This window comes from Staurois parvus, unplaced genomic scaffold (genome assembly GCF_062004578.1).
Source record: "Staurois parvus isolate SC_StPar_1 unplaced genomic scaffold, SC_StPar_1.0 ptg000158l, whole genome shotgun sequence".
NCBI lineage: Eukaryota > Metazoa > Chordata > Amphibia > Anura > Ranidae > Staurois > Staurois parvus.
The window spans coordinates 441,811-455,600 of record NW_028317954.1 but is presented as its reverse complement, the minus strand read 5'-3'; the positions used below and the strand labels follow the sequence as shown (position 1 = coordinate 455,600).

Here is a 13,790-nt window from a genome sequence, read left to right as displayed (position 1 = left end):
TCCATCACGACCAACAACGATCAGTCCCACCCCGCAAGCCAAAGTCCTAGGTGTCACTCTAGACTCAAACCTGTCCTTCCAACCCCATGTCCAATCGCTAGCAAACTCATGCAGGCTCCACCTCCGCAACATTTTCAAAATACGTACGTTCCTAACCCCAGGCACTACTAAACTCGTTCACTCCCTCATTATCTCTCGTCTGGACTACTGCAACTCCCTTCTCACCGGCCTACCCCAACACAGGCTATCCCCGCTTCAGTCTATCCTGAACTCAGCGGCCAGACTCATCCACCTTACCAACCGCTCCGCTTCTGCCACCCCCGTCTGTCAATCCCTCCACTGTCTCCCGATTGCCCAACGCATTAAATTCAAAACACTAACACTGACATACAAAGCCATTCATAACACTGCCCCAAACTACCTCACTGACCTGATACCCAACCTGTGCTCTTCGCTCCTCACAAGACCTCCTACTTTCTAGCTCCCTGGTCTCCTTCTCCCACGCCCAACTGCAGGACTTCTCCAGGACTTCCCCCATCCTCTGGAACTCACTACCCCAATCCATCAGACTGTCACCTACCCTCCTCACCTTTAGGCGCACCCTGAAAATCCATCTCTTCAGGGAAGCCTACCCCACCCTCACTTAACAGCCGATCTCCTCCACTCCTCCTACCACTCCATCCCCCACAGCCACTTCCTCCTGTACCACTATCCGCTCCCTCCTAGATTGTAAGCTTGAAAGAGCAGGGCCCTCGAACCCCTCGTGTATTGTTTTGTTACTGTATTGTCTCATGTTCTGTCCCCCACTCTAATGTACAGCGCTGAACAAACCTTCTGGTGCTATATAAATACTGTATAATAATAATAATAATATTTTGGTTATATTCTTCTCCAAGCTTACTTTTAACATACTCAGCAGCTGTACCATAGTTTTTTATGATATCACAGGTGCACACAATTTTAAGACTTGACATACTTGGTATCTATACTGCTCAAAAAAATTAAAGGAACACTTTTTAATCAGAGTATAGCATCAAGTCAATTAGACTCCTGGGAGGGGGGTTGTTAATCAGTTTCAGCTGTTTTGATGTTAATGAAATTAACACCAGGTGCACTAGATGGGCAACAATGGGATGACTCCCAATACAGGAATGGTTTTACAGGTGGAGGCCACTGACATTTTTTCCCTACTCATTGTTTCTGACAGTTTTTCAGTAGTTTGGCATTTGATTAAGGTCAGTGTCACTACTGTTAGCATGAGGCGATACCTGGACCCTACAGAGGTTGAATTCAGTCCCCTATAGGTTGATAATTTCCCTTTCCATCAAACAATAGGGCATCTTTATGTTCTTAACACATTACCCAGTCCATATCAGTATAGATATTCAGCATAATATTTTTCCCCATTGAGATCTGATGTGTTTTCAAAGTGTTCCTTTAATTTTTTTGAGCAGTGCATTTACTCAACACATCCTGATCGTTTATATTTTCAAAAAAAAAGGTATTGTGTGTGTTTGCATTAAAATTCATTTTATTATTTCTTTCCTGAAAATATGCCTTTAATAAACAGTTGTGCAAATATTGTGCAGCAACATAAAAAATTTCAACTATCTTTTTATTCTACAGGGCCTTTGTTTTCAGGAAATTTTAATGATCTGAGGGTTTCAAGTAACTTTGTAGCCAAAAATGCAGATTCTCACATGTGTGCAAATGAAAAAAAATGCTCTAGCAGCTAAAATCTTTTATTTCTTTTTATGTGGCTTGCAGGAGTTTTACCATTTCTAAGGTACAGCTAATAAAATCCTGCATGTGCTAGCCTTTCATGAGCTTAGTCTGGTAAGGCTTGTTAGGTTAAAGCAGAACGTCACTCAACATGTGAAGTCCCCTCTTATATCAACAGCATCTTCATTTAAAATTTCCAGAACTGGTTGTTTCGGTTTGTCAGATTAGTGAAAATTTTGATTAAGTACTGTCAGTTGGCATCATATATGCTTTCTGACCTTTTTATTTTTCAGACAGTTTTGCTGTAACTCTGATTTTAATCTGTATCTGCACCAGTATTTAATACTTTGGCTTTAGCTGGACTCATAACTTGTTGCCAGATGCTGGACACATGGCTGAGCCCTTCTTATTTTATTCGATAAGAACAGGAACACAGTAAATACATCATGACTATGTAGTTCAACAGGATAAAACAATACATTAAACATGATACTACCACCTAGAGCAGCCTTTCTCAACTAGGGTTCCTCCAGAGGTTGCTAGGGGTTCCTGGAGCAATCAATGAGTAATTTCTGCTTCTCAGATATGTTCCTACTGACATAATTGATATTTTTCACTGTCTGTAAGGGGGTAATTCTTTTCAAAGACCACACGTGTATGGGATATTCTTTCTACTGACCATCACACTAGCATATCATGAGTTGTAGATATAGTCATTTTTAACATGGGTTCCCTAAGGTCGGAAAGTTATTTCAAGGTTTCCCCTGTGTTGAAAAGGTTGAGAAAGGCTGACCTAGGGGCATAACTACTAATTACAATATGATATATAAAGATTGTTGCTGCTTATATGTGTGTAAAAATAGCATGCTAACACATACTAATCCCCCTGATGATCTACTTTCCAGGTTTACAGCTCTAACACAGCATTTTGAATTTCTTGTTTAGGTTTTTTGGAGAAGAATAATGACCTCTTGTACAGGAACCTTAAAGAGGTAAATTTTATATGGTCTTTTTACATTACATTTAACTTGTCTATGCATTACAATTTGTCATGCCAGTTAACTGATATTTCAGTTTTGGTTCGATGATGGCAGGTTAAATTTCATGCCATCTTCCTTTATTTCTTGGATGCCCTGGTGCTGACATCTCATAGTCTGATATCCTAGCTCCATGCACCTGCCATGCCCAATATGAGGGGTATTTCTGTCTTTCTTTGATTTACAGGTATTTTACAGTAGAGAAGAAGGATTGAATGAGCAAAGAAGAAATGCTGGCAGGGAGATTTCTGTGCTGGAGCTCAGAAACATTTATGCCTAACTGAAATATTAACTTTTAGTTTACTAGCTGTTTAAAGTGTTAAAAAACTTACCTGAATCACTGCTGCCACCAGACGGTGGTCATAAGGTCAGTTCTCTTTTGAGTCAACAGCCTGTTCCCTCTCCACAGTAAGATTCACTATTGGCCAGTATGGCTTATCATAGTGATTGCCAGTAGCAGGGCTTAGGAGGCAGGAGGGGGAGAAACCATGTGTTTGATCCAAGAAGATGGGACAGTAACCTGAGCATCCCTGACACTGAGGTGCCTAGTTTGTGGTGCCACCGGCAATTCAGATACATTTTAATAACTTTCGTTTTGCTTTAAGTAAAGTTCAAGTATTAAAATATACTCAACAGCCTTGTTCCAAAAGAGATGGTCTGTTTATTAAATAATGCTCCGTATTATCAAGCTGCTGTCCTTTATGCTGTACATTATCTTTTGTGCTTGTTACATTTGCTTATGCTTTTGTTACGTTTACAGCAACAAATTACTTAAACCATAGTAAATGTTTTCTTTTCTTTTGTATCTTAATCAAAAGCATAACGTACTAACCAGTGAAAAAACATTTGTTTGTAGAATCTTAAAGCAGTACTAAACTTCAAAGTAAACATTTATTATATTGGGCAGCACAGTGGCTAAATGGTTAGCACTTCCACCTGGCAGTACTAGGGTCATTGGTTCAAATCCCAGCCAGGGCACCTCATGCCTGGAGTTTGCATGTTCTCCCAGTGCCTGTGTGAGTTTCCTCCCACACTCCAAAGACATGCTGGTAGGTTAATTGGATCCTGTCTAAATCAGCCCTTGTATATGAATGTGGGTTAGGGACCTTAGATTGTATGCCCCTTGAGGGTTAGGGACTGATGTGAATGTACAAAATATATGTAAAGTGCTGTGTAAATTGACAGCACTATATAAGTACCTGAAATAAATAAATAATTGCAGCTAACCAAATCTTAGATGTGATGGCTGCATTAGTTCTCTTTTTTGGCTTTCTTCTATTTCCATCTGGTGATTCAGTCAGCAGCTCTGCATTTTTTTTCCAGAAATTCAATCTCTCCAGTAGAATATATAAGCTAACATGGATGAGATCATCCATTTACCACTGGCAGGGGTGATTGAAGTGATCAGCTTTTATTTTTTCATACAAAACCTTTATCCCAAAAGGAAAGAAAAATGTTTGCTGTAACTGATTATAACGTTTGAGCTGGAGTTTGGTTTTAATTTGTTATTTGTATTCAAATCTGCTAATACATTTAACACTCCCACCCCCAGACTTGCAATGCTGCTGTCTGCTGTGTCCTGTGTTCATTTCTCCAGAGTTGTGTCTCACTCATACATGAGGTGTGTTACTAGCCAGATCACCAGGTGAAAACAGAGGGAAAAAAAGACAAAGAAAAGAACACTGATGCCGCCACCAAATCTAATGATTGTAAGCTGCAACATAATACATTTTTGATTTTGGGTATAATACCACTTTAACCAACTGCCTTGTTTTTTAGGTGGTTATCAAATCCAAAAATTATATCCTAAGGGATTGTTTTCATGAATCAGAGCTGGACAATAGAAAGCGTCCTGAGACTGTAAGTCAAATAAACAACCACCTTCACATAGCCTATTAACACTTTGAAGGAATTTAGAGTGTGTTCATTTTGGGAGTTGTTGCTTATTTTCTACCCCTTGTACAGTTTACATGATGATACATTTTTCAACTTATCCTGCCAACCAAAATAATGTATTCCACTTCACTGAAAAAGATCATGCGTCTTTACTGGTATGCCAGATTGCAGGCAAAATGTCAAATGACCAGTGTTTTGAAGCATTTGTATGCTGAAGACCAAAGTAGATTAAAAAAAATAAAAAAATTTAAATAACAACAATTTACAACTCAGCATCCAAGCTGACAAGGGCTTGTTTTCACTGGCTGGATTTAAAACCTAATAATTCATGTGTGTTGTGTTAGTACACTGTACACTTTCATGTGTCATGTTTTGGTTGTTTGAAAATCCATTGAAAATGGAAACGATGCAGACCAACACAACAAAAATGCAGCATGTGGGATGTATTAACAATACAGCATATTAGCATTAACATGTCCTTTAAAACCCATTTTTTCTTATATCCAAGCATCCCTATTAACATTGCAGAAAGCATAAGAAAAACATCTATGAATGGGCCCTAAGCTAGTTGGCACTTCCTAATGCTTCATTTCTAAACTGTTTTGTTGCACTTTATGCATGTATTATTTTTTTTGCACAGTGAGTTAGGCGATAGCTATAGAGCAGCACTATCTATTCACTTTATAATACCTATGTGTAGTGGTGGAACACTTTTTGGTGCTTGCTTCTTTTTAGTTTAGTTTCATTCACTTTTTTGGCAGCGCATAAGATCCTTCTTATTATAATATTTCTAATGTAGTTTTGCAAAATGGTATGTTTTCAAAGACACCATTAACGATAATTGTTACACCTGAAAAGTACTCTCAAAGGCATATTTTGAGCATATGAATTATGTAAATAGTTTAGGGAAATTGTTGTGAATTTCAAACAACAATATTTCAGTATCCAGTAGCAACATATTCAGTATCAATTTACTGTAATTAGTTTGTCATAGGGATGGATGCTGATTGAGCTGCTGGTTAATATGGGTTACTGCACTTACCCACTTTTGTTACTCTTAGCCCTACCTTCCTGAAAAGGCCTGTATATATGTACCATGCAAAAAAACTTTAATTTCTTTACTTTGGGTTTTAATGTATTTATAATTTGCAAATACAGTATGGAAATAATGAATCTCCTTACCTATCTTTCCAGGTAACCACTCAGTTTAAAAATAGCTTGTCAAGCCTTATAGAAATCTTGATGTCCAAGGAACCAGCGTACATTAGATGTATCAAACCAAATAATGACAAACAGCCAGGTAAGAAGAGTATTTAAAAAATGGAGCAGTGTGATGCTAGGGCAGGGGTGGGCAACTGTGGCCCTCTAGCTGTTGGTGAACTACAAGTCCGATCATGCCTCTGCCTTTGGGAGTCATGCTTGTAACTGTCAGTTTTGCAATGCCTCACGGGACTTGTAGTTCTTCAACAGCTGGAGGGCCACAGTTGCCCACCCCTGCGCTAGAGGATTAATTCAATAAAGCAGTGCAATGGGCAGTGCTGTGCAAAAGCAGTAACCCATGGCAGCAAATCAAATTTCAAATGTCTGATGTCAGATCAGCTAAATAAATATTCTGGTTTGTTGTTACAAGATTACTACACAAACATACACACATTGCCTTATTGAATACAGTTCACTCCAAAGCAACAGGTAAATACCATCTAAGCATGTTTATCAGAGGTACATTTATTAAACATATAGGTGTTTATATTGCAATTATCTCCAAACTCTCATGCACTCGTGTTTATGGTTGAGATATCACGTTAAAAAATAAATATTTCTGAAAATATTAAAATTACCAACTCCTGGTGTCATGCTTTGCATATGTAATCCTTTTTGGGGGAGATATTAGCACCTGGGCAAGAGGGGATCCTAAACCTCTGCTCAGTGGGAGTTTAAGGAAATGTTGTAGTTTGCAGTATTACACTTTCACTTTTCTAAAGGGGAAGAAGTCAAGCTCTAGATTTGACTGCAGTTTCAAAGTTTACTTGTGAACATAATGGAAGGAAAATAGGACAGTTCAAAGTGTAATACCCCCAAATGCAAATGACAGGCTCCAACAACTTCTTAGGAGTCTCTACTTCCACTGGAATACAGCAGCCACATAACAAAAGGTTTGAGTGTTTCTCTGTTTCAGCATAACACTAGGCTGCCATGGATGCTAGACAGTCGCACAGAGGGATGATGTCCTCCAGACCAGGGCTTCAGTCTGGGGGCTTCTTTCTTCTTACACTAGGTACTAGGCCTGCTTATGCATGGCTCCTATTCCCAGAGGGAAAGGACTTACAAGGGTAACCTCTCCCAGTCAGGGTGAGCTGACTAAGGACCATTCTGAAACCATGCTCAACTGTTTTGTCAAAGTTAAGTCCTACCAATTAATGACAAACTTACAAGGGGTTGGCCAGATGACAAGACAGGTAGAACTCCCAGATCCACACACCTGACACATACTGTAACTCTAGAACTCTACCTCTTATTATCTTATTTTTAGGAAAGGCTTTGCAAAAATGCAAAATATTTCACAGAAAACATGGGCTAGGAAAACACATCCCTACACATATTAGGATGTAGACTTTTTCAACTAATGTGAACAGGAAAACATTAGATCTTAAAGTGGTACTAAAGGCAAGATTTAAAATGACACATATGATGTAGTCTATCAGTAGCATTAACAAAGCAGTCTGCTTTTCTGGATCAGTTATCTTTTGGTTCTGACAGTAAGTCTGATATTTTTCAACTCCCATTAACAGACCAAGCTGTGCAGCAAAGGTAGCAGTTAGATGGCTTTTTGACTTTTATTCATTTAGGTGAAATGATTATCCTCTGTAAGGAAAATAATCTACAAGTGCCATTGAATTCAAATAACTGCTAATTTGTCAGGTACTGGCCAGCCAAGTAAATCCAGGTCTAACTGACCCCTTTTGATGCTAAGAACCCTTTTCTGTTCAAAAATAACAGTAGATCAAAACTATAGCTTCCCATTGAAGCAAAGATCAGGTCTTGGTGCTATGGATTGATGAATTAAAAATAGATTTGTTTGGCCACTGTAACAGTAGATAAGTTTGGTGCAAACTGAAGACAGCATTTCAGGAAAAGATCCTCATGCCAACTTTGAAGCATGGCGGTAGAAAGGTAATGATTTGAGGCTGATTTGCTGTTTCAAGATCTTGACAGCTTGCAGTCATTGAGTAAACTATGAATTTGTTATCATATCAAAGTTTGCTTGAGAAGAATGTGAGGTCACCTTTGCAGCTGTTTAAGTTGAAATGGAAATATATCTTTCAGCATGATGATGATATAAATGACACTAGCAAAACCATCAAGGAAGAAGGGTTGTGGATTGCCCTTGTCAAAACCCTGATGTGAATCCTGTGGAAATGTTGTGGGTGGATTTGAAATAGGTAGTTCATGAAAGGAAACCCACAAAAATCTTTCAACTGAAGGAATTTTACATTGATGAGTGGTCAAAAATTTCAGTTCCTGTCAGAGCCTCTTGGTCTGTAATTTTTGTTAAAGGGGACAATATCAATTTCTACGTCCAAGGGTGTTCTTACTTTTTCCATAGTACATCATTACATCTATTGTTGGTTTTGTTAACTACATTTTTAAAAAGAACAATTGTGTTAGCGTTTTTATTCAAGTATCTCACTTTTATCTGTAGGCACTGTTTGAATAAAGATCTATTGTTTTCCTGTTCAAATATGTTGAAAACATCAGCAGTTACCATAGGGTGTGTTTATTTTTTCACCTGACTGTACCTGCATATGTTGTTAGGAACTTGATAGTATGTTGTTTACTATTGTATTTCACCTGTCAACCATTATATTAATGACTTCCCGACCAGCAGTTTAACATCTACTGCTGGCCTGCAGCTTTGTTGTTCCCCTGGGATGTACCCATATGTCATGGGGAAACCTGGTTTACAGGCATGATCGACCCTGCTGCTCGTACTGTGGTTGAACACAATACGAGCTAGCAGGCTCGCAGCCAATGATTTTAGCTCACAGCACATAGATCTGTGTGTGTTAGTAAACACACAACCCAGATATGATTAGCTCTTCTTCCTGAGTTCCCTTAACATTCAGAGCTAAGATCAGGAAGCAAAGCCAGCCAGTCTGTGAGTAAAATCAGCACACATACACTTGTTAGGCACAACTTTATTGCTTTATTGAATTAATCCCTTTGATTGCCCTCCTGATCACCCCACCACTGTCAAAAGTACAGCGACAGTGTACAATATTATCACTAGCGACATCATATAGTGTCAGAGTCAGTTAGTGTCCCTCCTAGCCAGTGTCCGTTAGCGCCAGTTCCTGATTGCCCACCACATTGTTACAATATAATTCATACCAATGCGTTGATTTGCATTTTAGCGCAGCTGAAAAACAATAATTTTCAAAGTGTCCTATCTGCACCATAATACTGTGTTTACCTGCATTGTGCTAGGATGCAACATGTATGCATTTTAGCACAACGGAACCGATGTAAGCTGATGTCAATGCAATGCACAGGATAGCCCATGAAAATGCAGTACGCTTTAACACACGCTAACGAAGCCTAAGTTACTGATCACCGCCATTACTAGTACAGTGTCTGTCCGGGTCCATATCCTGGTCACGGTTAGAACTATACTAGTGTCCCCAATACCATTGTGTCCCTAAATATGCAGTGTAAGCAGGGTCAGCTCCAATCACTGCCAGCACTTGTGTTTAGACTCCCCTCCAAAAAGTGCAGCGTCAGAATAATTTTTCTGATCACTTCCACCTCTGATACATTGTCCGCAAAACTGCAGCTAGATCAGGTCTGATCTCTGCTAGCACTAGCAGTTAATTTTATTTCTAGCTTGCAAGCAGTCCCTGATTGCTAGCTAGGAGCTTTTTTTCCCACTAATTACCTGAGCATGACAGATGGGAGCAAAGGGGAGGCCTCACTTGTCAGAATCAGGCTCAGAATGTGAACCTGTAGATAGCAGTGGCACCCTGACAGCTAGCTCAGATGATGGTGAAGAGGTCCCTGCTAAAATCAGTCAGGCCATACCCCATGTTGCTGAAGTGCTATAAACACATTATTATTCTCAGCTGCAGCAAGGCGCAAGAACTAGTACTGCACTATATTTTGGATCTGGCAAACACTGTCAGAGTAGTATATCCTGGGCTTTTAGACATCAGCACTGCTGGTATTTCATGGGGAAGTGGAGAGCACTAGAAGTGCAGTACAAGCTTGTGAGGTGGCTAGCACTAGTAGTGTAATGAAACCGCAGCACCAAGAATTCAAGCACAGGCCCATAGAGCCCATAGTAGTCTTGCTTGCAAACCCTAATTGGCTTCCCACAGATTTAGCAGCACCCCATTATCGCCCATTTACAGCCCAGTCTGGGGTTCAGGTAGAAACAGCCAACTTAGTAACACCCCTTGACTTTTTTTGAGCTGTTTTTCACTGAAGACCTCTATAATTTGATTGTGGACCAAGGGAATGTTTATGCCCTACAGTACATCTGGTATTTCATAGTGAAGTGGAGAGCACCAGCAGTGCAGTACAAGCTGGTGAGGTAGCTAGCACTAGCAGTGTAATGAAACTGCAGCCACCAAGAATTCAAGCACAGGCCCGTAAAGTCCATAGTAATCTTGCTTTCAAACCCTAATTGGCTCCCCCCAGATTCAGCAGCACCTGTTATACCTCTCATTCACAGCCCAGTCTGGGGTTCAGGTAGAAACAGCCAACTTAATAATGCCCTTTGACTTTATTTAGCTGTTTTTCACTGAAGACTTCTATAATTTGATTGTGGACCAAAGCAATGTATTCCCTACAGTACATCGCTGCCAACCCAAAGTCATACCTTGACAGACCATAAAAGTGGGAACATTTCACAGTTTTTCACAAATTAAAACTTTTTTAGGCCTAACCATTAACATGGGCATTACAAAACATAATAAACTGAGGTCATGTTGGTCAACAGACCAGATTCATCATATGCCTGTGTTCCCTGCTGCAATCACCAGGAAAAGATATGAGATAATACATTTTATGCATTTCACTGACAATAAACTTTCTCTCCCCCGGGGTGACCCTGACTAAGAATGGCTCCACAAAATTTGGCCTCATAAATTACCTGTCCCAGAAAATTGCAGATGTGTGTACACCCCAACAAAACATCTGCATAGATGAGTCCCTTGTACATTTTACTGGTGGGGTTGCAATCAAGCAATATCTCCTCAGCAAACGTGCCAGATATATGGGGTAGATTTACAAAAACTGGTGCACTCATATTCTGGTGCAGCTGTGCATGGTAGCCAATCAGCTTCTAACTTCAGCTTGTTCAATGACTCTTAGGTAATAAAACCTGGAAGCTAATTGGTTTCTGTGCAGTGTTGCACCAGATTTTGCACTCTTTAGCTTTAGTAAATAACTCCCATAGAGTCAAAACTTAGAAGCTATGTGAGAAGGTCACAGCCTATACATACTGCTATAGAATTTATGAGGGAAAATGTAGTCAAATGAAGCCCCCCCAGATGCCCAGACTACTGGGGAGCGGTGATAAGATAGTGTGGGAAACCCTTGCTCCATATGGGGTACCATTGGTATGTGGTCAATTTTTTTGCAAGTGTGCCACTTTTTATACATTTGTGCCTTAAAAAGATTGGCTGCTGTGACACCATGCAATCTAATCACAGGGGCTTTCCCCAATGGCTCGTTAACACCCCATTAAGATTGTGGGAGAAAGCCTGCTTGCGTAACGAGGAATTACTAGCAGTAAAATGGAAGTACAAATGTAACGTATTCATCCTGTCTTCCATTCACCCAAATTCATGCGGCGTCTGGTGTTGCTGAAAAGTCTCTTTGCATCCACAACTATAATCTAAATATGGGAGGTGTAGATTTCAGCGACCAAATGATGAATCTGTATTTAGCCTCCCGCAGAGCTAGACACTGGTACAAAAAAGCTGTACTATCCTGGCATTTTAGGGCCTCCGAAACTGTGATAGGTAGTCAGGAAATCAAATGTACAAGTTTCACCTGTTGAAAGACTCAAGGTGCTCATTGTATATTGGGCCCCACATGCAGCTAGGCTCCCGAAACATTTCAAACATGTGGTATCCACATATTCAAAAGACGTAGCAGAATGTGTTTTGGACTGTAATGCCACATATACACATGATGTGTGTGAGATGTATCTCAGTAAAATGACAACTTTGTGTAAAAAAAAAAAATTCATTTTCCAAAAACTTGTGGCAAAAAATAAGATCTTCCAAAGACTTAGCATGCCTCTCAGCAAATACCTTGGAGTGTCTGCTTTCCAAAAAACGGTCAATTGGGGGGTGTTTGTACTGTCCTGCCATTTTAGCATCTAAAAAATGTATTGGGCAGTCAAAAAGTCAGAGCTGCTTAAAAGCTGTGTAAATTCCAGTATATATACCATAATTTGTAGATGCTATAACTTTCACACAAACCAATTAAAATACACGTATCAGGATTTTGTTTTACTAAAGGCATGTAGCAGAATACCTTTTGGAAATTTTTTATGAAGAAATTTGATTTTCTTGGATATGTCTTGTATCAGAAAGTAGAAAATATTGGGGGGGTGGGGGTCCCACATTATTTACCTTTTTTCATTTAAATTTAAACAAACAAATTCACTGGTGACCAAATACTACCAAAAAAAAGCTCTATTTGTGTGAAACATTTACATAAATTAAATTTTGGTACAGTGTTGCATGACCGAGCAATTGCCAGTTAAATTAGCACAGTGCTGAATAGCAAAAAATAGGCTGGTCATGAAGGAGGTAAAACCTTCTGGAGGTCAAGTGGGTCAATGTTTATATTGCTTGTATGTTCTGTTTGTATTTGTCCAACTGAGTTAGGCCTCATTGACATGGTAGTACTTAAAGTATAATTACAGGCAAACTTTTTGTTTTAGCTTTGGATAGAGTGGAGAGGGTTTAGAACACTTATTCATTTTTTTCTGCTGTCTCTGGGAGAATTATCCTCTCTATTTTTCCTGTTTACCATTATCACTGAAAGTGAAAGAAAAAGAAAATACCAAATTTTGGGTTGTCCCCAGAAAAGTAATAGAGGGGAAATCTTCCAATATGGATGCTAGTTCTGGTGACTTAGGGGCACAAAGGGATCCCCTTAATAGTGATTTCCTCTCACTTCCTGATGTGACTTTGAGACAGGAAGTGAAAGGAAAGCTCCCCAATGGGACACAGAAGAAGGCATAAAAAATGTACAAGGGTTATAATCCTTCTTTACTCTATCCAACATGCAAAAAAAATATGTTGCCCATAGTTCTACTTTAAGGCCTTTCTCAGATGAGACGGATCTCTCAGCGTGATCCACCTGCTCAGCGGGGGATCTCTCCGCTGATCCCCGCTGAGCTGGTGGATGACAGTTCTCTGTTGGCTCTGCTGCAGCAGAGCAGGCACAGACAGTGCCTGCTGATTTCAATGGGACAGTTGGATGGAAATGGATTGCCTGTCCGTTTCCACCCGATTGTCATCCAATTCAATCCACTGCATGGATGGAGAACTGATCCCCATCCATCTCTTTTAGCTGTACAGAATTGGATCGGATGCCAGCGGTTGTCAGCGGACTATTTTTCGCTGACACCCACTAGTCCATAGAAGTCTATTGATGGACCAATCGGGTCAGCCAGTACACCGGTACACCAGTGTGAGGACCCTGTTTGCCTCTACATGATGCACAGGTGTTCCATGCATCTGTGTGCAGGCAGTTCCATTCATGTCAATTGGGACACTGCAGCTGTATGGGCACAGCTCCTGCTCCCAATCTGACAATCTGTATGGGTGCAGGTGTGTGTCCCCGAACACAGACAGTGTGTATTCAGGGACACACACCCACACCAACATGGATGTCAGATTGGGAGCAGTGGCTGTGTCTGTGCAGCCACTGCATGCCAATGGAACTAACTGCATGCAGATACACAGAACACCTGTGCATCCCATGCAGGAAGACACAACCCTCGCATGGGCGTAAGCGTAAAGTATTACTAAACCCACAACAGTAAAATTAGTCTGTATATGCAGTAAAGAATGCTTGTTATACTCACTGTGGAACCTAAGGGGTTAATCCTCCGCA

The 13,790-nt window shown here is 40.1% G+C and overlaps 1 protein-coding gene across 1 annotated transcript in view; it reads left to right on the top strand.

Annotated features, from left to right (window-relative positions):
• MYO1H (myosin IH) overlaps positions 1–13,790 on the top strand; it is a 142,034-nt gene that overhangs the window by 60,764 nt on the left and 67,480 nt on the right. The window contains exons 16-18 of the mRNA XM_089675765.1: positions 2,668–2,714; positions 4,539–4,619; positions 5,850–5,955. Of these exons, the coding sequence (XP_089531891.1) occupies positions 2,668–2,714; positions 4,539–4,619; positions 5,850–5,955 (234 nt within the window). The remainder of the gene's footprint in view (positions 1–2,667; positions 2,715–4,538; positions 4,620–5,849; positions 5,956–13,790) is intronic.